The 25,829-nt window shown below is 41.9% G+C and overlaps 1 protein-coding gene across 2 annotated transcripts in view; it reads left to right on the top strand.

Moving 5' to 3' along the window:
* The window catches only part of ALCAM (activated leukocyte cell adhesion molecule), a 124,763-nt gene that overhangs the window by 69,362 nt on the left and 29,572 nt on the right, over positions 1–25,829 (top strand). For both annotated transcript variants that reach the window (XM_049824730.1, XM_049824731.1), the window contains exons 2-4: positions 18,457–18,557; positions 21,341–21,560; positions 25,674–25,738. In XM_049824730.1, the coding sequence (XP_049680687.1) occupies positions 18,457–18,557; positions 21,341–21,560; positions 25,674–25,738 (386 nt within the window). The remainder of the gene's footprint in view (positions 1–18,456; positions 18,558–21,340; positions 21,561–25,673; positions 25,739–25,829) is intronic.

The following is a 25,829-nucleotide window of genomic DNA, read 5'->3' on the forward strand; positions in this document are numbered from 1 at the left end:
CCTGTTGTGAAATCCAGAACAAAACCGGAATATTTTACTGCACTTCATTTGGGCCCATAAGCTGATTTCTTCAGAAGAGCCTTTAGTCGTTGGTTTTCTTACTTTGGTTGGTCTGTGAGACAAGTCCTAGAAAGGGATGGTCTTCTGTAGCAGGACTGTGAGGAACCTAATCCAAAGTAGTCATCTTGCCAAGTGCTGCCTGCCTGGCCTCTGCCAGTCCTGAGAGTTTTGTGTTGCAGCTTCTCTGTAGAAGAAGAGTTTTCAATAAGCCTCTTCGCCTTTGCTTTTCTTTCTTACTTAGATTGCATGGCTGTTTAAGAAAGATTACCACATACTCCAGATCTTTGGATAGCCTAATATTGTGAGATACAGGGGCTGCATTGAGGCACCTATGAAATACTACTTTATTAATAATGTGCAGAGATACCATGTTTGGTAATAATACTACTGCCAGTTCTAAAAGCTGAAGAATTTACCTTCATGATGAAAATGAAAAATGTGTAAAAGCTTGCCCGTGCTTATGACAAGAAGACAATGTTTTGTTAGAATATAATTTAAAATATGTTATGGGAATTTACATTTTCTAAAGAAGGAGCTGCCAAATCAAATCAGTTTTGAATTCAGGAAACCTCTTGTTGAGGGATTCAGACAAGCCATATGGTACTCTCTTGAAAGCATCAAGGCAAGGGAAGTATTGTGTGGGCTTTTATCACATTTTAGTCATTTTGAGAAGAAAATATGTTTTAATATTTTTATATGTACAAAATGGCTTATATTGCAATTTAATGAGAAAGAAATTACATGTACCTAAGATAAATCTAGATAATGAAAACCTACTTAGATGCATTCAGGTTGATTTAAGGTGTCTTGTTTTGATTGTTGAGGGTTTTTTGTTAAAATAGCTATGATGGATACTAATTTTATGTTGGACTCATTTCAGTCCTGCAGCAGCCAATTTCAGATACTTGTATGGACTGTCTAGAGAGGAAAAATAATTCTTGGAGCAGCTGTTGGTGCACAGAAGGCAGGTTCAGGTGTGAAGCTACTTTTAGGGACTTGGTATTTCAGCCTCAAAGCAGAAGCATGATGCTTATTAAACAGTGCTTTAGGATAATGCCAAGGGTATAACGTGAATGGTGCTGCAGAAACCCTCTTACAACTCCGCAGCCTGGTGGTCTGTCACCCAGTTCAAAGCTTCTTTGTGCCAACTGTCCGTCGCTTCTTCCTACTTGTCCCGGCTCTGCTGCAGCTGGCAGCCGTCCTCACTATGGTGGGCAAGGCGTTGCACATCTGCAGACCTTTTCTGTGCTGTTTTAAAACAAGAATAAAAGCAGTTATGTCCATGGGGAAGCACGTTGAGATTCACTGGTGAAAACGGCAATCTGTAAGTGGAAAGTCTGGGATTTTTAGGCTCTCACTGACTTCTTTTTAAAAGCTGCTTTTGAGCACTGTTTCTGAAGGTCCAGGTTCACAGCCCTTGTGTGCAGAAGCTGCAGGTTCCTGTTCAAAGGTCCCGGCCCTGCTCTTCGCAGGAAGGAATGAGAGGGGACCGGCTGGTGAGCAGGGGCTGCGCTGAAACCCTGCTCCAGGGGGGCTACCCCTGACGCCTGCGCCGGGTCTCGAAACCCAGCCTCTTCGCTTTCCTGTGGTTTGGTTTAGGCTGTGGACACCTGTCTTTCAGAATGAAGTTGCCTATCAAATGCATTTCAGAAAAAGAAAAGCGTATTAAAAAGTTAAACAAAGCAAATCAGCCTAAAAAGCTGATGTGTACCTGTGAGAAGCTAAAGGCAGCTGCTGCTTTGCTGGAGGGTGGCATGGGTTACTCTGGGGTTTTGTTTGTTTCTGTATGTGGTGGGGCTGGTTTTGTTGGGGTTTCGTTGGGTTTTTTGGAAGACCCAGTTAAGACCAACCTAAACTTAGGTATATTATCCCAAATACCACTGATTCCCCGCATGCACACACGACCCATACCACACGTGTCGTGAGAACACACACGTGCCGTGGCATCCCTCCGTTCTGTCAGACAAGCCGATACTGACATTTCTGCAAGGACCTTTGTCTCTTAAAAAAGGCAACTTCTAAAGAATAAAACTTTGCAAAGTCACTTTTATCTTCACTGTGCGACATTTGTTTCCCATTAATTTAGAGTAAAAAGGCTTGTTGTCAGTATCAGGGCATTAAAAAAATACATCATTCCCTGAGCTGTTCAGACGTGGTCAAAGCTCACATAAATAATTCTCTAGCCTTGGTATTTTAGGAAGGGCACCATCTGGCTTCAAAAAGGAAAAAGGGTTCCAGAACTAATAATTAGTTTTCAAGATTTCTTCAAAATAATTAGGTATAGGGGCATTTTTTAAAATATGTGTGCTAATTAGTGCATGTTTTTACAAAATCTGGAGACTATCAAAAATTGTTCTGCTTCCTCACAAAAGACAGAAAAACAAGTTTTTGTCTTTGGGGGCCAGATCCTTTGCCCCACTTAGCCATCCTAGCACCCCTCCTGATGCTAAGAAATGGCTCGAAGTAGCTGTGAGATTGTTTTGGCCTTTCAGAAGTACTTTCTGCCAGGTATCCAGCACGGTCGCATTCCTCTTGATACAGAGTAGTGGTTAGGAAGGGCTGCAAGCGGTGGGTGCTCTCGGAGTCCCCTCGGGTATGATGGCTTTGAGAGCCACAGCACAGCTGGACAACCTGTGGCTGACAGACTCAGGGATGCTTTTAATTTACCAAAAGCTAAAGTAGTATCTCACTGGGCCCTGTGCAAATGCTGTTGCTCTGCAGAAAACACGAGGTTGGAAAGAAGGTACCTCTCATTTCCTTTGCAGTACTGCGGTATAAAGATGTACATGAAGGCTCTGCCCTTCAGGAGTTGATCTGCTTCAGTGTGCCCTGCAGTATCTTGTGTGCTTGGCCAACATATGGGCTACGTAGCGACCACCTTGTCTTCGATGGTTGTTGCAGAATGGCAATGCTCTGAGTACATGGTTAGTGTCAAAAAATGGGTAACTAGCAGCGTAAAGGTAAAAGCTCCTGCCACAAATCAAAACAGCTCAGAAGATCTTTCTTGTGTGTTCCTGCTGAGGGAGAAGTGGTGGTATGGGCAGCAGCAGCGCCTAGATAAGGAAATTGGTAATTATGGCCCAAATATGTAGGCCAAAACAGCACATTGAACTGTACTTAAAAGTGCAGTTGTGCACTAATGCAGTTTACAAGAGCATAATGCACTGCAGAGGCTGTCATGCTAACTAAAACATGATTGCCTTCTCCACAAAGAGTTTCTGACGGGTATATAGAGAAAGTGGCCAACTTTCACATCAAGATATGTGTTTACAGAGAGATTCAATGACAGTGTAAATGCGGCCACTCTGCGCTGGAAGCCACGCATCTAACCGAGGTGGGCTACTCTGAAGGAATTGCTGTTTACTCAACCATTCAAATCAAAATCTAAAATTACAAGCATCCAAGTCTGTGCAGCTGCTATCATTTCTGATACTGCTGTTCAGGACTATGTCAAAATGAGTGGCATGTAGTGAACGCATTCCCTAAAGCCAGCATAGTGTATTACCCGGGTAGTCAAAGTTTCTCTGTTCCTGCAAACCGTGTCCCAGGTTTTATTTGTGGCAGAGGTGCGTGCTGCATGCCTGGAGTTGGGGGGCTCTGGAAGTAAGGGTGGCTCCACGGCGGTCCTGAAGCGCTTCAGTGAAGGTTGGGCTGGGCTGGGCTGGGCCCCTAAGCAATCAGTTGATTGTGCTTCTTTATTATCTTATAAATGGGGTCCAGGAAGCTACCACAATATGTGTAATAGTAGGGAAGGACGCCTAGTCAGCATAACTGTTTTCTAGTAGTAATGCTGATGTTTTGTGCCTTCGTCCTCATGCTGTGGGACTATTTGTTCTTGAAGATAAATATGTGCATAACTATTGGAAAGGTTGAACTTCTGTATTGCTTCTGTTTGCACATGCTCACAGTAACTTTTTGATAGCCTCTTGGGGACTACAGATAGGCCTTACAGTGTATGCTGCTGCTTTTAAACTTTATAGCAACACTGTATTTGCACAAAGCAATGCCTACAGCTTAAAATTCTAGAAAGTAACTCTTATATTCATTTAAAAAATTAATAGGAACCATACTTCGCATTTTCTAACCCTTCATGGTTTTCTCCAGAGGGCAGCTGAGACTTAAGACAATTTTGTTCAGTAACTGGACAGTACATGTATATTCGAATGTTATATTATATTGGAAAATCATTGTAAGATGTGTCCACCAGATTTGAGCTCTGCTGCTGTGTGGTCCTTTCCAGCATTGGTTTACATATGCAGCATTATTTTAAGCAGTGGGGTTTTTTGGTAAAAAAACAATAAAGAATTCATGCGAAAAAGGAAAGTAATAGCACATCAGATGCTAGCTTATATATGCACATACATATGTAAATACATATGGGGTGGAAACAAACCCCGATATTTGGCAGCTTTTCATAGCATCACACGTGTCAGTAATATCCACAAGTAGAAATGATGGGCACTGAAGTCACACCAGCCTTACATATTTCCATATCCGTGTGTCTATGTTTCACCATTGAATAAGAGTCCGTGTAATGTTAACTCTTTCTTTTTATACATAGTTTGCAGTTTGTGTTGCTGACATTTTCAGCATACTGGTTAAGAAAGGCAGGCAAAGGTGAAACTTTCAGAAACAAAGGCGATGCTGATTTCTCCTGTTGCTGAAAGTACACATCTGCTTCAGCTCATTCTCCTACAGCAGGAGACAGTTGCCAGTACCAGGCCTGGCTACAAGCATCTGTGAAATTTAAAAAGCTGTGTCTGTGAGGAGCCTATTAAATCTAAAGAGAGCCTCAGAGGAGCTGTCAGTCACTTATTTTAGCATAAATCATAAGGATTTGTAGCATTATACTTTCAATGAGCTTTTCTCCCCTCACACCTATGTTATTGTGCTATCAGTGAAGTGATAGGTCTTGTCTCCAGGTAACAAAGACCTGATCATGATTCGGGGAGGCTCCATTAATCTCACCTGCTCACTTTGTCCTCTCCCTTATCAGTAGGGAATGCAGTTGGAAAACAGATGGAGCAGCCAAAAGCCTATCATCAGCTGGGGGGTTGTCCATGCAACCAGAGCCACCTGATGGCACATAAAGCTGACGCTCTGCATTTACCAACCTACTTCCCTAATTTGGAAGGCCTGGACGTTTTCTGTTGAAAGCATGTACAGCTTTTTCCACCCACTCAGCATTATGGAAGGATAAATCTGTCCTTCATCTATGCCCTTTGAAGCTGTAACTTCTGTGAGGCGCTTTTTTTTTTTTTTTTTTTTTTTTTTTTTTTGAGGTGATTAGTGCATGGTTTTCACCACAAATAAATGAAGCTTATTCACTGAAAATAATACTCTATACACATTATACACATTATAGTCACAGGTTATGATTTGCTCTGTTAGTGAAATCCAGCTGGTTTCTTTGAGAATAAACACTGCTAATACCAGCAAGCAGCAGGTCTGGTAAGTGTAACTGCAGTAGAGAAGTGTGGCAGGACACTGCATGCTAATTAGCTATGGACCCCGCAGCCTTGATGAAGAGCAGGTAGGAAGAACATGTTTCTGTGATACACAGTATTGGACACATGATTTCGGGTGCCCAGCTCGGCAGAGTGTCAGTGGAAGCTGCATTGCACACTTCTGCAAGTTGCCTATCAAACTTGCATTCACCAAATATTTTATTTTGTCCCTATTGGGGTGTACAGGATTATTACAGGAGTACAGGTGGAGCTTCCGCAAATGGTTCAGAGTACTGATAAAGACAGACAAGCAAAAATGCCTTCTCGCCACAGATTCTTCTCTGCTTGCTGGATACCCCATTTGCTGCAGAGAGGACGGCTGATAGCAGATAGCAAGCCTGTGGCAGAAGCTGGGGAGCTGAACCTCACTACAGTTTTGCATGAGTAAGCAAATGCCCAGGTGAATGTGCAGGTGATGGAGAGGGTAAGGTTTGCAGATTTGGAACATGGTCAGTAGTAGAGATACTGCTTTTTTCTTTGTTTTAGGATGACTTGACAGAGTAAATCATGATTTGAAGTAGAGGAACAACATGCATGGTTAAAAAAATAAGATTATTGAAAACTGCCAGGCACCAATTTTCAATTTGGAAGGATCCTAGACAGGCAGAAGGGAAGCGACTCTTCCTATAAGGAGGACTGGGGGCAGAATGCAGACAACTCACTAGAGGGGAGTGGTTAGAACAGTGCCTGCTATTGAGATTCCTTTGCATAGGACAACTGTGGTAGCATTGATTTAACTACGTTAGTTTTTCTAATTTTTTGCGTTACCTTGTTTTTCCTAATTCCTAGTTTTTTTCAGTTGCATTTATTGACTTTTAACCAGAGTGATCAGTGATTTCCCCCTTCCCCCATACTTTGCAAAATGATCATCTGATTTGCTTTCTTGTACCTTAATTTTTCTCTTGAGACTCCTTCATGCTTAAAGAAGTGTAACAAATGTATACACGTTTTGGGAAGTACCTCTTTTGTAAAAATACAAATTGGTACTAAGAAATAAAGTAATTTTTTTTATTTGCCTTTACACTGGGAAGTATGGGTAATTTGTATCTGTTACTGTGCTGCCAAGCCTTAGGTATGTTAACCACGCAATTTTCACTAAGTGGAAGTAGAAGAGGTGCAGAAAGCAAGTGAGGAAAACCAAGTAACTTTAATGCTGCTGTTGGCTCTGCCAACATGGCCACAAGAGCCCTTCCATGTATTTGAGAGTAGGTGGAGTGGAGTCAGGGTCAGACTTTCCTATGATGCTGTAGTCTTTGTGTGCATCCTTATATCTGGCCGATGCCAGGGGGAAGAAACTGCTGCTTATCGGCTGCTTTTCCAAAGTTAGGGGCTTGCTTGAACTATTTTTTCCTTAGTTTTGATGCAAGACTTGGAGCATAGATCAATAAGGCACACATTTCTTACATAGTGCCTAACTCCTAAAACAACTGTATATGGAAGGTCTGTCTGCTCTTCCTCTTACCTGCTTATGGATCCTCACAGACCAATATCTAAAGGGATGTACTTACAAGGAATACTTGTACATAGACAAGCTGAAGTATGCTTTACTAGCAAATGTGGATCATAATGTGTGTGAAAGAAAACTTTCTTCTTTCTTTTTCCCCCGTGCTTTCCATAGTTGGAGAGATGCACCCTGGTCAGGGACTCAGGTGCACTACTGGTTTTTGTTAAATCGTGATCACAGTGAAGTCTTAATGTGTGGCTGTGATTGCACCTTCCCCGAAACAGCCGTTGACCAAGTGGGATGCAGTGACCACCTCCTTGTCATCTTACGGTTGCTTCTTCTCATTGGTTTGGTTTAATCCTGTGCAGGCTGATGGGAAGAGGTTAGTGGCTGTGGTAGAAAGGGAGCCCAAGTGTCTCACCCCATGAGAAACAGCCCATTGGTTTCCAGGTGCCTCTGGAAGGAGTCAGCAGGTTTGGGCCCCCTTTGCCATCTCCACTTCAGTGCCACCACGACTGCAGCCCCATTTCCCAGGCCTCTCACCACAGTGAAGCAGCAGCATGTGCAAGGGGAAGGATACAAGTAGCAAAAGTTCTGCCTCCTTTTTTAGAAAATCTTCTCCCTTGGTGCGCTGCCAACTTGACATTGACTTAAAATCTAGGATGACAGGGCAATATACTCTTAGACGGAGTACCAAAACAAAATCTCTCATAGTTCTGATAGGAAAAACATATGCTGTTTAGCCTTTTATTCAGCATTTATGTATAAATTATGTGTTTTTTCTGCACTATTAGCCTGTGGGGTATATTGATCCACACTGTCAATATCAAGTTATGAAAAAGCAAGAAGGCTAGCTCTTTTTTTAGTATGCTGTCTATTGATTTTTTTTAAAAAAAAAAGTAAAAAAGGATTCATAGCAAAATATAATGGGGGATTTTAGGTAATTATTTTTGAGCTACAGGTTTTATTTGACTTAATAGAAACTTTTAAGTCTCTTTAAGCTATTGGATACACAGCAGCATTGCTGACTAGCATAACAAGAAGATAAAACACAATTGGAGTAGTTTTAGCAAATGGAAAAGTGCTTTGGAAGGGCAACTGAGAAGCATAACAGAAGTACGCTGCAGGAGCAGCCAAAGGCTAACCTCAGAAAGAGTGCGAAGTTTCACCAAGCTACAAAGGCTTTGTTGATCCTGTTTTGCCTAATTAGGTATACACTTTAAAGTTGAAACGCATTGCAGTATTGACTTAAACTGTTTTCCCGCATTTGCTGCTCATCTCTTGGCAGATAGCTTATACTATCAAACTTTAGTAAGCTACAACTCACTTCCTTGGCAGATGTGCCAGACCATTTGTAAAAAATCACACCATATGTTGGTAACTACTTTAATAAATTATTTTCAATTTTTCAGTATGTTAAAAAAAAAAATAGTTCTTTTAGTCATGGCTGCATATTGAACAGAAGTATTTGCAAGAAGATATGTTGGCCATCTTACCTCTTCCTCTGAATTATAAGAACTATCCTAAGCAATGTTTTGTAAGATTTGCATCACAGTAAATCATTAACAGTGGCCTTTCAGCTGCAGCATCAACTGTGGGAAAAATAGCTTCTTTTCCCCACTGTACAGTGCTCAGAAAAAACACAGCTGGGTTTTCTGATGCTGACCACAACTTGCCAGTGTTGGAAGTGTCTTTTGACGTGGTTCCACCCAGATCTTGTGGAAACATTGTCTCTTCTAGCCTTACACTAATTCAAGCATTTTCAAGTAGGTAGATGCTTTTTCTGTAAGTCCTATTTGTAAATATTTGCTTGGAATTACACTACATTTTTTCCTACTTACAGCAACACCGCTATATATGTAACTTTTTAAAACCTGTAAGATTGACTCAAAGGGCTTGAAAACTTAAACCGGCAAATCAGCCTGCAAAACAAATCTGACTGGTTTTGGATTACCACCGAATCCAGAAATAGAGTTACGTAATTCTGAGCCAAAAGCTAGGGTTTCCATAAAATAGTGTGATTAGAAGGCCATTGAAATCACAGGTGATGTTTTGGGGTGGTGGTTTGTATAAAGAAGCTTAGGGCTTTCCCTTTGAAAGGAAAATTTTGCTGTAACAAAGCCCATGCAGTACAAAGGCACCAGTAGCTTCCATGGGTTTTCCTTCCAGTTCTTTAGCAGATTTTGGAGCCTTCCTGATTTAAAAGGGACCGGATTAAAAAGCAGAGATGGGCTTACTGCTGCCAAGCAAACCAGAGCTTTGCTGGTCCTGTTTCAGAGATATTGGTCTTAGCAGTTTCCTTTGTCTTCTTGGAGCTAGGCATTGGAACAGAGGCTGAGGTGGGAAGGTAGGAAGGTTGATGTGCTGACACAAGTAATTCATTTTGCAGTAGTGTTTTGCATCAGTTACTGAGCTTTGAATTGATCATTTGGTCTCAAGCTTTGCAGGAGCTAATGTTAGGAGCAGATTTTATATAGTTTGAAAGCTTTGCTGACTTGGAAAGTAGTATCTGTTTTACTTTAAGTGGCAACGATAATGCATTTAATGATGGACATTCAAATTTTAAAGGAGTAAGACTATGTACAAATTTCTTTTTCATACCTAACAAAAATTCTAGAAACTTTTTATGATTATGGTTACTGTCATGATTATTGCTTTATATATAACATTTGAAGTTCCTAAGCTGACAAAAGGTTATTAGTCATCATTTTTTAGATGCAATCTAGGCATTTGGTACATTCAGACGGAGGAAACTTTTCTTCTGTGATGGTCTCCAGTGTACTCCTTTAGCAGCAAGGATGATGGAAAATGTTCAGAGAAACACTCAGTGTGCACCTCCCTAGGGTAAAGCTTACAGTAACGATTGCCCCTGTAAACTACGCACTGTAGCATCTACTACAAACCCATCTGCTCTTGGAAGGACATAACTTTCTAAGACCTCTGCCTTGTAGATTGAAATTTCTCTCAATCTTTTCAAAAGCCTGCACTGAAGTCATTCCAAATCAAGCTACAAGCAAAGCTTAGAGCAAGGGAAGCTGTATTCTGGTGGGGGAAGTGGGGAAAATAGCCACCGAAATACTGAAGCAGCTGGATGTTTTGAAATCTTGGAGCAGAAATAGCCCTCAGTGAAATAAAGAGCAGTTGAGTAGTCCGGTTTTTGAACAGGCACACAGCACCCAGAATTTTATCTGGTCACGTTGAAGGACTTTGAAATCTGTGATTAGAGTGCTCTGTGGGATTTTGGACCTAAACTCACAAAGGCCCCAGCCTTGAGCTCGTACATGCAAAGCCCTGTGCTTGTGCAGGAAGACTGTTCCTCCGGTGCAGTGCATGACTGGCTGAACTATAGAGCAAAACGCCGGTGAGAAGCATGCATTGGCCTCTGTCTTTTGACCAGAGATGGAGGAGGGGGCTGAGGTTTTCTTTAATGATAAGGTGATAGAGCCCATGCAGCCATGGTGGATGAGACAGGTTATCTCAACTAGTTCCTAATTATAGCTGGTTTCTTTGTACTGATAAGGAAAACATTTGATTTGTATGGAATCTGAAAGGAGTAGGAGCATATTAGTTGTTAGTGTTCATAGGAGGGAGGGTTTCTGAAGTCTTGGTGTGTTTCCTTTAGCATTTTTTCCTCTCTTATAAGGAGAAACTCTGGGTGTTTTAAACAAGCATAATGCTTTGTGTAGACTAACGATAGCTGAATTCTGCTGGCTTTTAATGCCTGCTCTCCAGCTCTGGTGTTTTCAGTATCTCTTTAGCTTTAAATACCCTGCCTGTTTCCTGATCTGCACTGCCTGATGCCTTGATGTTGCTGGGTGCCAAGCCCCCTCATCTCCCTAATCTGCCTGACTAGTTGCCAAAATCAGCGTTAAGCATGTAAGTGCTCCTGTTTGTGCGGGTTTGGCTACTTGCGGCTTTGGAGTTAAGTAGGTGTTTCTTTGACCAGCTTGTCAAAAGAGAATTCAACATCTTCCAGAGTCACAACGATGTTTTGAGTTGGGTCTTCCCCCCCTGCCCCCACAAAAAAACCCCAGCTTCAAATGTGCATTTCCATTCAGTTACTTCACATCTTCAAAGAGCTCAAGTTAGCAGTGACAATTCCAAAGGGTAATTGCTGTCCATTGCATGAGCGCTTATAAGATGATAAAGGATTTTTTTTCCTTTGGTGTTAAAATTGCCTGCGCTTTAATATTATTCAGGGTTTAAAACTCATTGAAGGAATGCTGTGATAAAGTATAAGAACCCTTCAGCAAGTTCCGTTACGTTGTTTTACAAATGCATGTTACATTAAATACTGTTGGATATGTTTATCTGCAGTTAGTTTCCCTCTTGAATAATAGGATGATTCTCTTGTAACTAATAGTCTTTTTGAAATCCTAATCACCCACGTGTGGATTTGTTTCACTATTTAAACAGGTAGAGATAAGAAGCAATGTACTGTTTATATAACCTGTATCAGATAACATATCCACAGACACATACTTTTTTCTCTTTAATCATATTTGTAAGGTGAAGATAATCAATGTTTGAATTTTCTTGGAATTGCTTGCCCTGCTTCCCTGTTTTGATGGCCAGCATATGAAACAAGTAACCACCAAACTGAAATGGGGGCTGTCATATGCATGAATTTTGTTAACATAAGCCTTTTTTTTTTTTTTTTTTTTTCCCTTTTGCTTGCTTTAAACCAGTCTTTTTACATCCTGAAGCGTATCTTATGTTTTCTGTGGTATGTCAGAAGATTAAGGACCAAGGGCAAGTCTTGTGTGAGCTGTGCGTAAGAGTGCCTGTTGTAGCTCATGTGAAGAGGCTTGTGTTCAGTAAAGCGAGGTGGATCACAAGGACAGGCTTGTTGAAAAAAATGGCACCTGGGCCTCCGTTGCAGAGGTCTGCAGACTCAAGACTGAGTGGTGTTTGGCTCCCAGGCTGTTGTGGCTCAGCAAAAAGGATGATTAAAGTCCCATTATATCCATACAGGTGACTTGTCAGGCCCAGGTAGGGAAACATGAAGTCCATGACATGTTTGCTGTATTTTCCCTTCTCTGCTCCCATGATCAGTGTTATGAATGTCTTTAAAGTTTACGAAATGTCTTACTGGAAAAGTTACGTTTTGCCAGTCAAGGAAAAGAGAGGGAGAAAAAAAATCCTTGAAAGTTGAGTCCTGTCTGAAAAGTCCAACTTCCATGCAGCAGGGAAGGTGGCCAACCAGCTGGAAAGCAGTTTTGGAGAAAAGGTCCTGGGGGTCCTGGTGGACAGCAAGTTGAACATGAGCCAGCGGTGTGCCCTTGCAGCAAAGAAGGCTAATGGTATTCTGGGCTGCATTAGGCAAAGTATTGTCAGCAGGTCAGGGGAGGTGATCCTTCCCCTCTGCTCAGTGCTGGTGAGGCCACATCTGGAGTGGTGTGTCCATTACTGGGCTCCTCAGTACAAGAGACAGGGACATACTGGAGAGAGCCCAATGAAGGCCATGAAGAGCAATGAAGACGATGGACTGGAGCATCTCTCCTATGAGGAAAGGCTGAGAGAGCTGTGACTTTTCAGCCGAGAGAAGAGAAGGCTCGGAGGGGGGTCTCAATCAATGTGTACAAATACCCGAAGGGAGGCTTCAAAGAAGGTGGAGCCAGGCTCTTTTCAGTGGTGCCCAGTAATAGGACAAGATGCGATGGACACAAACTGAAATGCAGGACGAAAACACTTTTTTCCTGTGAGGGTGACTGAGCACTGGCACACGCTGCCGAGAGAGGTTGTGGAGTCTCCATCCTTGGAGATACTCAAAATCATCTGAACATGGTCCAGGACAACTGGCTGTAGGTGGCCCTGCTTGAACACGTGACCTCCAGACGTACCTTCTAACCTCAACCAATCTGAGATTCTGTGAACTCTCTTAATTTTTTTCTCTAAGTAGTGCTTTTAATTTAATAGTGCTGGCACAGTAAGTTTGTGCTGTCAAGTCTAGTCTCGTTCAAAGCTGGAGTGTTTTTTCTAATCCATTTTGCATTGTACCAACACCCAGCTGTCATTCACATACTGCTTTGTCTCAAAAAAAAAACCCAAAAACCAAAACCAAAACCTGTTAATAAATGCATAGCCAAAGAAGAGCAATGAAGCTGGTGAAGGGTCTAGAGAACAAGTCCTATAAGGAGCAGCTGAGGGAACTGGTGTTGTTTAGTTTGGAGAAAAGGAGGCTGAGGGGAGACCTTATCGCTCTCTACAGCTACCTGAAAGAATGCTGTAGCGAGGTGAGTGTCAGGAAAAAGCGTCAAGTTGTGCCAGGGGAGGTTTTATATTGGATATTAGAAAAAATTTCTTCACCAAAAGGGTTATCAAGCGCTGGAACAGGCTGCCCAGGGAAGTGGTTGAGTCAACATCCCTGGAGGTATTTAAAAGGCCTGTAGACATGGTGCTTAGGGACATGGTTTAGTGGTGGACTTGGCAGTGTTAGGCTTACAGTTGGACTTGATGATCTTAAGGGTCTTTTCCAGCCTGAATGATTGTATGATTTGGAAAGGTGACTTCCTGATCTTAAGAACATGTAATTATTGTTTTTGTGAAATACTGATGTTTCCTAAAAGAAATCACTTAGGCTGGTACCAACCAATTATGCTGGTACCTAAGTAGATGCTCAAGAGGACCTATGTGTATGCCTATATTGCTGAAATGCATTTAGGAAGTGGAAGGTAGAAAGAAAAATCTGCCTGTTGCTTCTTAAGAGCTGATAGCAAGCAACTTTCATAAAATATTTATTTTATGAGGCAAAGCTTTTTAACTTCCCACAACATATTAAATACAAGCTAATCTGGGCTACCTGGAGATAAGATGGGAGGACCAAAACCTCAAGTAAAGATTTGGAGTGCTAATCCTAATGTAGAGTTTCCAAAGTAGTTAACTTTCCAAAGTAGGTGCTAAATAGACATAATAGCTCTTGGGTTTGGACACTTCCATTCCAGAAGCTGCTAATTGATCTCCTCTGCTTGCTGCTGCTGATTGCTGCAAAGAACTGTAGTAGCCAACGTGTCCTGCTGTTCTCTGGTAATGAGACCTTGCTCCTTGGGTCCAGAAAATGTAATAGAAAGCATCATTGCTGAACCTGCTGGGGCAGAAACATCAGCAGTAAAAAATCAGGTGCAGAAGGAAAATACAGGACATCTTTGTAGATGTAAAACTTCATTTAAATCAGTGGACTCCAGGGTATTGAGGGACGTTCAGCTGCCCAGTTTTCCATTGCTTTAGTAACTGGAAGTAAGCTGGGCTGTGAGGCAGCCGAGCAGGCTGGTGAAGATGAGTTTTGGGCAGTACCTCTGCTAGTCATAGTTTCCACATACAGGTTCATAGTCACCTGTGGATCTTGCATCTAAAGGGGGTTCGAACAGCCCTTGTTCTGTTTTACATTTGTCACAAAAATGTTACTCTTAAGCACTTTAAAAAGATGTTTGTGGCAAGAAAAATATTCAGTATTTCAAATGGAAGGTAGAGGTGGAAAACATGGCTGCTTTCCATACGCTTTCTACAGCTTTTGTTGTTTTCTCTGGAGAAATATCAGCTTCCAGAATTTTAGATATTCACCTTCTATCCATTCCTCTTATATGATCCCACTGATTTAAAAATAATAATTAGTCTAAATTATGACCTGCATCATATACTCTTGGTGAGGACCTAAATTAACAACAGCACACCTCCTCTGCCTTTAAGCCTCTGATCAAGTAGTCAGATTTTTACTTTGTCACCCAAATATGTGGGTACTGTTTGGTTCTTCTCTTGTGAAACACAGGCAGAGAGGGGGACAAAGAAGGATGCCAGTTAGCACTGCCATGAGGATGTGGAAAGTACTGTAATTAAAAGCATCAACAGCAAATGCCATCTCAATTTCACTGTGTCCTGCTGGGATCTCTCTCCGAGTTGTCATACTTCCTGCTGCTGCTACTTTCTTCCCATGTCTGAACCTACATGGAAAGGTTTAATCTGGCTCAGAGTTTCTTCAGCACTGGATCAAAGCGGGGAAAATGAGTTAAACCTCAGCCTGCTCAAACCTGTATGTAAAGACATGGAAGGACAGTGAGCTGGATTAACCAGCTGGTATGTAGGTGCAATTCGTAGATAGTTCATGTAGAGGTTCTCCCAGCGTACGTGGGACAAGATCCTGCCTCTCAATTAGTGGCGTTGTTAACAGGCTGGCTCAGTTTTAGAAGGCAACATCTGAAAATCGTGCAGGGGAGCTGGCTGAGCTCGTAATTAGCTACAGAAAGATGCATCAGAAATACAGCAAGACAGGGCATGGTGTCCAGTAACTTCTTATAGTATTATTCCCTATAGTTGCCTTTGCGCTCTCCTGCAGTTAATGAGATACAAGGGCCTTGACATTGACCCTGTGTTGTGTTAGGGCATGGAGCAATTTGTTATGTATTTGTAGATCCTGCTTTCGTTTTCTTTTTCTTACAATGAGCTGGAAACTATGTAAAGGCCTCTCAGAAAATGATGGTGGAAGGTAAGCCCTGTCGTATCATTAAGCAATCATTTTCTTCTATTTTCTTCTTCATCCCACCATTTTACAAATATATCTAATAGCAACAGAGAGAGGAATTTCCAAATTTGTTGAGGTGGTTTTTTGTTTGTTTTTTTCTTAAATGTATAAGTTTGCAAAATTGTTTTGCAGAGGTTACTGCAGTTCCTGCAGTGAAAGTTTGCAGTTACTCAACTAGTTTGCACTCCTTAAATGTCCTATATTTGTTGCTATGGAAGCAGGAGGAGAAAAATTTACAGCCTTTTGTATTCTTGTAAGGACCATTTCTCTATATTTAAAGTAAAACTTGTGTCTTGTTCTGTGTTAAGAAATTCCTAGAAAACTGTATGTTTTTATTTTAGGCAGAATTTATGGCAAGACATGATTGGGTGGGGGGATGGGTCCATCTTAAGGAATGCCTTTGAGATGAAAGAGTTCTTCTAAAATCAGAGGCCAGTCTTTGTCAGGCCATTCATCAATTACCTGCTCTGAATGCTACAAATGTAAATCCTTTCCAGATACAGTTTCATTCACACACCTGAGGCTCTTTGTCAGGTCTTTGGTAGCATGTACTTGTTACCTTAGCAACTTGCAGGGGTTAAATGGGTGTCTAGGAGAGAACAACATTACAGATCTCACAGGGTCATTTTATTTTCCCCTATTGAGAGGCATTATCTCCTATAAGGAGGAGCAATTTCTGTTTTTCCATGTGATGCAAAATACCATTACAGAATTTCAAATTACTAAATGACACTTGACTGGAATTTGAACGGGTACTAACCAGTTTACTAACTGAATATGTATTTGCAAGTCTCTTGTAATTTTGCACTTATGGGAGAGAGGAACCAAAAAGGATTATTTTTTTTTCTAGCTCTAGCAGAAATGAAAATAGGGATTCAACTTGTAAAGCCGAAGTTGTGTTGTCACCCTCCTGGAGATCAGAATGAGGATGAGTGCAAGAGAAGGCCAAGGGAAAAAATTGTTCCAGCTTTGAATTTTACTTCCATTTATAGTTCGATTTCATAAAACATTGGTCCTATTTCCATAAAATTGAAGTTAGCTGTTTTCTTCAAAAAAATCTGGTTTGATTTTTAAAGATTGCACTTACTCAGCACCATCTAGTGGACCAACTGCTATTGTCATTTAGAAAACAGCTGGTCTTCGTAAACCATACAGCAAATTAGAGCATGCAGTCCTTATGGTGTGAATAATGTACCTAAAATATGCTTGTGACTAATTATATAACAGAATCAGAAGAAGATTAGCAGGTGTTTAGTTGAAAAGGAGCGGTGTGAAGGAAAGAAAGTTTAAGATACGTGCAGGTAGTCGTGCCTGTTATCTCCTGCATTCCTTTAGTCCGTTGAGCTCCAGCCTGCTTCTCTGCCTTACCATGTGATGCCATCCAGGTTACAAGTGTCCCTAAGGAAGGATTTTGGAATACTATTTCTTTGTGCAGTACCACACAGCACAAGTCACAGCCTCATTTGTTACTGTGATACAAATGATAAATAGGAGCTGATGCTAACAGTGACCTCTGAAGTCCTCACCTGAGGAAAATGCTCTGGAGACTTTCTAATTTAAATTGTAGGCAAGGAATTCAGTGTTTGGCTCTTGAAAAGACATGATTTTGTTTAATGAAAAAAAAATCCCTTGGGAAAACCTCCCTATAGAGTGCACATATGCACTCAATAGAATTGTCAGGTCATTCCAGCAGCTGCCTTGGGACTTGGGAAAATTTAAGGAGTCTGCGGCTCAGGTCTTTGGGGACACATGGGAAGAGGTTTGCTTTTTCCAGCTCTAGCAAGAAGGGCTGAATCTCCAGGGAAATGAATGTCTCTAGAAGGACTGGGTGTTTCTGTGGCCCTGGCTACATCACCAGCATCCTACTGCTCTGTCTTAAATAAGGTTTCTTTGGCAGCAAGCCCTTGATTTTGCAGCTCCAGTTGCAAATGAAGGGAGAGCAAAGGGGGAGGTCCTGAGTGGCTGCGCAGAGGACCCTGACAAAGGCCACAGACGTATGGGTGAGAGCAGGCAGCCAGCACGCTTGCTCAGTGACACCGGGCAAGCACCGGAGGCAAAAGCTCCATCCAGCGTAAGGAGCAGCGAGCATCACCGAGAGCAGGGGCAACTAGGGGAAATAGGAGCAAAGCAAAGTTGTATTAGAACAAATGCACCAAGTTGTAACATCTTCCCCTTTAAACTTCCTTGCATTTTAACGTTTCATCACTTTAGGGTCTGTTGTTTTTGTTCAATTCACATGCTTTGGACAATGAAAATAAGTGGGTCAGTTTTATTCTGTAAATTTGTATGCATTAGCACAATAACATTGTGCTGAGGTTTCCAAAAAAGCTATTCTTAAATAATTCATAGAAGCATTTCACTTCGTTTTTCCAAAATCTAAATGTGCAGACTAGTTTGTTTCCCAAGTTTAAGGGAACCTAGCATTTAAATAACATTCTCTTTTCTTCTTTTTCGAAGTTTTTAATGTAGTGCAGCAGTCAGAATATCACTTGTCTGATGGCCTCCTCACAATATTGCACTGCAACATAACCTCTCCAGGCGGAAGTGGCCATTTTTTCAGATGAAGAAAATAAAAAGTTTAGGGATTTTCCTTTTCAAGTTTTAAGTTTGCGACAACAGCTGTGGGTACTGATTGTAGAATATGTGTTCGTCCAATGAGTGGGTGCAATCCCCTTTGGAAATCCACTTGGCTCCCACTGACTGCAGCAGGAAACATGGGTCCAAAAAGGTCATAATTTTTAAGTAAACAAATTTAGTGACAGGAATCCTCTTTTCTTAGAGGCTTGGGGATAAATCCTACATGCTGGAAAATAACCATTTGCAAAGGAGGTGGCTCTGCTTTTGTAATAGCTGTGAACTAAACACTAGCTAGCATATGGGAATTCAAGAAAACACTGAAAATTGTTTCCTCTCTTTCTGTTTCTCTCTAGCTCTGGGATTGTACACAGTAAATGCAGTATATGGAGATACTATTACTATGCCTTGTCGTCTAGAAGTACCAGATGGTCTTATGTTTGGAAAATGGAAATATGTAAGTATAGCTTATCTTTACATTCATTAAAGCTGGTATAAAAGATGTGTATTTTTTGTGTGTGAGATTACAAGACTCCAATCCAATACGATTTCTGCCTCTGATACAAAGACATTTATTCCTGTGTTTGTAAGACTGCAAGATTCCAATCTCCATGGTTTCTGCCAAGCATAGATTAGAGGTTTGAGGAATGAATCTCGTTGTTCAAGAAAAATAATTATTTGGGAGTTCTCCGCCAACCTGTATTAGAGATCTGGCGTGTTACCCAGTGGTGTCTTGCTCACTTGACAGAGCCATCGTTGTGCATTTGAATACTTTTGAAGTGGATGAAGCAGGGCGTGCTTCATCCCTGGGAAAGCACTGTCCCCACGTTTGGTTGATCTAGTAGTCACTCAATACTGTTCCATGCTTCAGTGTGTTTAATGCACAGCGAAGAAGAGGGCAGAGTTGATCTTAGTAACTGACTTGCTGCTGGTTTCACTCTGCTGTTTCTGGTATGTGGAGAGCAAAGGCAAAACCACAGGCGCTGTCTTGGTTGTCTTGGTCAGCCTGCGGTAGAAACACCACAGGATGCGCTTCTCCTGTATGCGATCGGTATCCCAGGCCAAAAGGAGGATAAGCATATCAAAGTCAAATGAAACCTGGAAGCACACGTGGAAAAAACCAGCAGGCTACCAAAACCCTTTTGTTTCTCAGACTGATACCAGGTTTTCCTGCTTCTGTGAAGTTCATCTACATCTCTCATGCTCAAACCAAAATGTTATCAGCAATAACAGGTAATTTCTACTCTGACAGTGGATTTAAAATTACATAGCACTCTCTCTCTCTCTCTCTCTCTCAATGGCACCCACCAGCCTATTTTACAGCAGACTGGTCTGCCACTGGGGGGTGTTTTGTAATCCCCCCGGCTCCTTCCCTTGTACCTGGAGGTTTGCAGCTTTTGCAGTCCTCATCCACTCAAGAGTTCCTTCTCTGCAAACATGTTTTGGGAAATGATGTCAGAAGTCTGTGGAGAACGTTTCCCCAAAAAGGGACAGTGAAACTATTTCACGTAAGCATTCAAAAGATGTAGTGCCTATGTTTTGCAATATATTTTTTAGTCTGCTGACCTTTCTTGGGAAGACACAAGTCCACCTCTATGAAGATGCAAGGCTATTTTGAGAAAAAGAAACGCATTATCTCTTTCCAGTGTATTTGGATTGCTTATCTCGGGCAAGTACCAAGCGGCAAATGGAGATGTTACAGCTTCTTCTAAATGGAAAGGGACACGAAACCTAATGTGCAGAAAAGCCCATCTAGTTGCTATTGTATGAAACTGTTGACACAGCCCACGCAACAACGTGAAAGTGATACCCGTTCTCCCAGGGCAGCTCCCAGCATGGGAACACTTGTTTTTACTTGGGGGGTGGGGGGGTGGGGATTGGGGGTTTTTGGTGGGGTGATTATTTCAATCGGAAGGAAGAGGAACTCCATTTTCTGCTCTTCTGCCTTGGGAGTAGCAATTGGCATTGCTGGTGGGAGCCTGGGGGCACTGGGAGACGTGCACCGTGGCAGGAGGAGGTGTCGCTCCCTTCAGCATCTACCTGTGCGTGCTCCTGCGCTGGGTAGGTTTACGGAGTTAAGAGCTCATTTGCACTTGACAGCCAACTTTGCATGTATCAAGTCAAGGCAAAGCTTTCTTTCCTGTGTGACAGACATCTAGAGTAATCCAAGAGTTAAAGGTGAAAGAGGGAGAAAGACCGTAAGGGAATTTGAACTTCACGTTAGCTGCTGCCTCCTGCCCCCTGCCCCGCTCTGACACCACTCGTCTCTTGTCACAGCATCGTCATGCTTTTGTGGGCTCTGCAGTCAAGCTGAGGTTTTGTGCTGGGAACACTACTCACATCAGCGCCGCAAGGTGCAAGGGATAAAAGGGAATGAAAACTTCTTCCAGCCCCCAGCACAATGCTGAACGTAGAGATGGAGTCAACCTTTCACCTCACTTTAAATAAAGGCAGACAGTGTCTGTCCCTGCTCTATGTGTTTGTGTAAGGAGAGGGGAATCAAATCCCGCAGAGCTCTGCCTGTGACTTTGTCTCACATAAAAATAAATTTCTGATACAGGAGGTTTGTTCAAGGCTGTCAACTATGTATGCCTTCTTAGGATGGCAACTGCATACTGATTAATATAAGGAGGATGTCTAGAAAGTGATATTTTGCGGATTATACTGACATGCATAAATAACAATATTTGATTGTATGTATATTCCCATGCCGCAAGCTCTTGGGTCCTTTAAAAACAAAGAAGAAAAAAAACCCCAAAATAAAAACTAGTTTAGAATAAAATAGGCAGTTATGCTTGATTAAATCCTGCATTTGGAATGAAGTCTGAATATCCCAGACAAACAATATGAATATGTAAAACAATCAGGGAAAAAAAAAAAAAAGGAAACTGCCTAGCTCACAAACGCTTCTATTTCAAATACTTTTTCATACAGAGGCAGGTGGTGCCAGAACCACCAGCCTTCATCAGAGAAAGCCCTATGCTATGCTGAGATTGAGCCAAAGGTTTGAAATTATTTCTACTGATGATATTCTCAATGTGTACCATGGCAGTCTTAAACTAGCTCTCGTATTACACTTAATTTCTTGTTTGTACAGCAAAAATTAATCAGGAAAAAAGCCATGTGATGTACTTTTTAGATTTTTTTTTTTTAAATTATGGGTTTGTACCAATTGCAGATCTTCAGGAACTTCTAAATGAATGTTTATGCAAAATAGAGGTGTTCTTCCTTTTATTATAGGAAATGCCAAATGGATCTCCAGTATTTATTGCCTTCAGATCATCGACAAAAAAAAATGTACAGTATGATGATGTACCAGACTACAAAGACAGATTGAGTCTCTCAGAAAACTATACATTATCCATCAAGAATGCAAGAATCAGTGATGAAAAGAGATTTGTATGTATGCTAGTTACAGAAGATGATGTTTCTGAAGAGCCAACGATAGTCAAAGTCTTCAGTAAGTAAATCTAGTTGTTACTACCATTAACATTCATCAGCATCTGAATCATAAATTACAGAAACTTTTGTTTAAGGGAAAGATTAAAGACAAGAAAGTAAGTTCGGCGGAGTAAATTACTAAGACTAGCAAATTTCTGCAGCTTTCAAAAATGTAATCTACTGGTGGCATTTATGTAACAGGACTGCCTGCACTTGCAGTTTATTCACGATAAGTGCTGGCTCAAAGAGAATTTTAGGCTTTGATAATGACTCACTTATGTGATGTCATTTGGCCTTGGAAATGAAAAATGTAAAATTAGCACTGATTATTTTCCATTTGTTCTCCAAGTGAATTTTTCTGCAGGAGGGAAGCATTAACTGTGTGCAGTCTGCAGGATTAGATCAGTGGAGAGCTTTAAACCAGCACTGAGCAGCTAGCATGCAACGGTACAGACCGCAAGCGAGCGAGCAACAGGCTGGAAGCTGAGCTGCTAGCCCCAAATGCTTATTTTGTCCCCTGCTGAACTATCAGGAGGAAGACCAGTCTGCAGGTCTGCTTTAGAGCACAGCAAAGTTTATAAGCGCTTGATATCGCTCCAGGCTGATCGCAGGGCTGCTGGGCAGCGCAGACCCCAGTGCTCCGAGGCGCAGTCCTGCTCTGAGCTCGCGCAGGAGCGTGGACGAACCTGGCCCCTTCCTGGTGCTGATCCAAAGCAGACACGTCATCCCTCAAAGCCTGACTCGGCTTGCGGAGGCGGCGTTACTCCTTTTTAGGGGCACAGGTCTGAGGCTAAGGTTAAGCGTTTGTACATTCAGCCCTGTGACTGCAGTGGGTATCTTCTTCAGCTTCCTGGTTTTATATGGCTTTTTTTTGGCCTTTGTTGCTCTTCAGGTGCAGACTTACACAGTCAAAGTAAGGCTCTGTCGTGGGAACACGTTGCTTGCAGGGATGGGCAGTTTCAAACAGATCCTGCTTCTGCCTGAAAAACAGGAATTCATATTTTGGAATGGTACCCGTACTCTTCTCCCAGGGGGAAGGTGTCAGGGAGTCGTCGGTGGTGTCTAGGCAGAAGTTTGTCAGTAGCATAAATGAATTCAAAACTAGCTTAGGAGTCAACAGTAATTTCTTTCCCTTGTTTCACTTTCAATTTGACTGCAAGAACAATCGAATTAATGACAACAGGGAGGAGTGTGCTCAGAGCATGCATAGTAAACACAGCGCTTCAAAGGAAATGATAAAGAATTATCATGTTTACTTATTGCACAGCAGTAAATATGTAGATGAGACAGTGGTATATGGTGAAACGAACTGCTAACCGCTTGAATTACTGTGTACTGTACTAAATATTAACACAATGCTAACTCAGCCATGGAGCACAGCTTGTATGTTTTATTGTGTGCATTAATACTATTAGAGAAAGCTTCTGTTTACTAAGGAAGATAAGAATAGAGGATGCCACATATGTAATGTGGCTGACTTAGCACTGCAAGTAAAAATTACCTTTGCAGTTTTTCATTTTGAGTTCACAACTTTAGGGTTCTCTTAACATTCCTTTGCATTTAACTTCCTTGAGTCTGTTTTGGGGGGGTTCATTTTTTTTGTTGTTGCTTGCTTGCTTGTTTGGTCTAATTATGAAAGAGTTAAGAGTAGCTTGCAAGCTTCATTTATTTAACCAGTGGAGTTTCTAACTCCTTGAACCACAGATACAGAGCTAAGCTGCACCAGTGCAAACCCTCATAAACCGAAATTTTATGCACCTGAAACTCAGCTGTATCCCAGAAGTCATGACTGACGCTGGGTTTCACTGGAGCTTGTCACGTCCTCAGCTGTGCTACCTGATTAACTCAGAACTAACGAGCTGAAATGGCTCATTGCACAGGTACCACCTGCTAGTCTCAATCCCTGGACTACTCAAACAAGCTCTACCAGCTTTCCAGATGGATCCTGTCAGCATCTTTTTGCTGGAATTAAATGGCCGGAGTTTCCAAAGCAAAGCAGCCCAGCGGACGTTAGCGGCTTTCCCGTTACACCGATGCTTGGCTTTTGCAGGCAGTGAGCTCTTTTCCCCCCTATTAGAGGACCTACGTAGAGTTGCAGAGTACTCTGGCAAGCTCTTAAGCCAAGAGATAAGCAGCGTGCTGAAGTTGCAAACCCACCAAAGCGGGCTTTGCTGCTGCCAAGTTTGAAATTTCTTCTCGCTTCGGACGCTGAGCTAGTGAATGCCAAATAAGTCTTTTGTAGTGAATTACCTTGGTGCACGTGCCGCGGCTGTGGGGATTTGGCAGCGGGCGATTCCCTTCAGAGGCTGCTCCGAGAGAGCAGGTTGGCTCTGCCTCTCGGCTGGAGCATCTGCTGGGTCACCAGAGCACGCAGAAGAGGGAGAGCCGTGCAGGGGCTGCGGAGCAGGACGTCCTCCCCTTCCCTGGGTAGAAGCCGTGCGGGAGGGGGGGTCCAAAGCACCAAAAATTAGGGCTTCTCTAACCAGTCCTGAGGGAGGTGAGCGATGAAAGGGAGCAAAGCCGAGGTGGGGGACGGCATCGTGGTTTGTGGTTTGATCAGCTGGTGACTGGACAGGCAGCCAGCTACGCCTGTTTATGGGACCTGAAAATCTGAACCAGAGGGCCTCTTAATGGCCTTGTAAAACCTAATTTGCTTGAACTGACACGGAAATGTTTTGTCCTTGACGGGTTCTTACAGAAATTAGGTTAACCTTTTTCTTTAAAACTAACAAAAGAGAAATAAACGTGCAATTTATTTTTTTTTAAAATATCTTTGTTAGCCCTTTGAAGAAATCGTGATGGTTTTGGTGTATGGCTTTGACTGTTTTGTTTGGGTTTTGTTTTTTTTGCCACAAGCAAAGTTGTTTGAAAATGTCAAACGAACAGCTTCTGTTATTGCCTTTCATTTCCCTTTTGAGCTGTTCTTGTTCCATCCTGGCTTAATCTTCCAAGCGAAGAATATCTGTGCGTTTGTGTGCACGCAAACACACGCGTACACGTGCGTGCACACACACACAGAGCAAATGGACTATTGTGGGAACGTGTAGGCTTGCTGCCTCTGCGGCAGCAGTACACCTGCACGTTAGTAACTTCATCAGTGTGTAGAGATTTCGGCAAGACAGTGTGAAATTCACTTCGGGCTGGGAATACTGACATACATACATTATTTCATAGGGAGCTTGATTTGGAAAAAAGGTTCTGTAAGCTGGCATGGTTAAGGATGTTTCAGTCTGTAGAAGTGTATAATATGTATGCTGTTTTTAAGCAGCATAGCTAGGGTATAGAGGCTTTCTTTGACTGTATAAACATTGTTGTTTCCCGCCCCCCTCCCCTCACTCTTCCCCTCTTCTTTTAAAATTGTGGGGAAAATTGTCTCTTTTGAGATAAAAATTTGCATTCCGGGCTTCAGGCCAAACTATTTTAACAGACAAGTTATATAGTCTCTAGAAAGTAGTCTTTTATGATGGAAACACTGATAGATCCTCCACTTTGGCAAGCTAAGAGGTCCATCTACCATAATAAAAGTAAATAAGAAGACATACTGGCACTGAAGAAAAAGTTTATTTTTTTTAAGAGAGTCATAACTAACTCAGAATCAGTTAAAGTAATTACACTTATCTCTGTCATCTGGATTTCTTAAATATAACAATCCCAGTTAGGAAAAATAAACATTAGAAGAATGATTAGGTTGAATTTGTTCCTTTATAATGTGACAGCTCAGCTACAGTAATATCCACAGTAAAGCTGCTTTTCTGTTGCTATAGTTTCTGTATCACTGGTTCCTTCTCCAGCATGTGTATCTCATAAATCAGGTAGAGCAGATCAGGTTCTCTCCTCCCAGGTGCTGAACTAGTCTGCCTGGCTAAAATATATGTTGTCAGAATGCATGGAGTTTATTATGGGAGGTGTGACACATTTTAAGGTGATAGTTTTTCCTTTTCAGTCCGTTTGCTAATATTGAAGTAGAAGTACCTCACTTTTTCTTCTTTTAATGGCAAAGCGTAGGTAAGACTATACCAGGCCAGATTGTTCTATCTGGTCTCAAAGTCCATGTATCTTTTAGTAACTTTTTGTTTTTCAAACAGCTGTTTGTGCTCCCTTCACTAGTACTTTTATCCTATTTATGTTTTAGAACAACCCTCTCAACCAGAAATCTTACATCAAGCAGACTTCTTAGAAACAGAGAAGCTACAAATGGTAAGAGCAGCATTCTCCCTCAAAGTTATGTGCCTGACGGCTGCCTAAAGTCCTTTACAGTCAAAACGGAGAGAGGTGATGGACTGAGGCT

This window comes from Accipiter gentilis, chromosome 21 (genome assembly GCF_929443795.1).
Source record: "Accipiter gentilis chromosome 21, bAccGen1.1, whole genome shotgun sequence".
Taxonomy (NCBI): Eukaryota; Metazoa; Chordata; class Aves; order Accipitriformes; family Accipitridae; genus Astur; species Astur gentilis.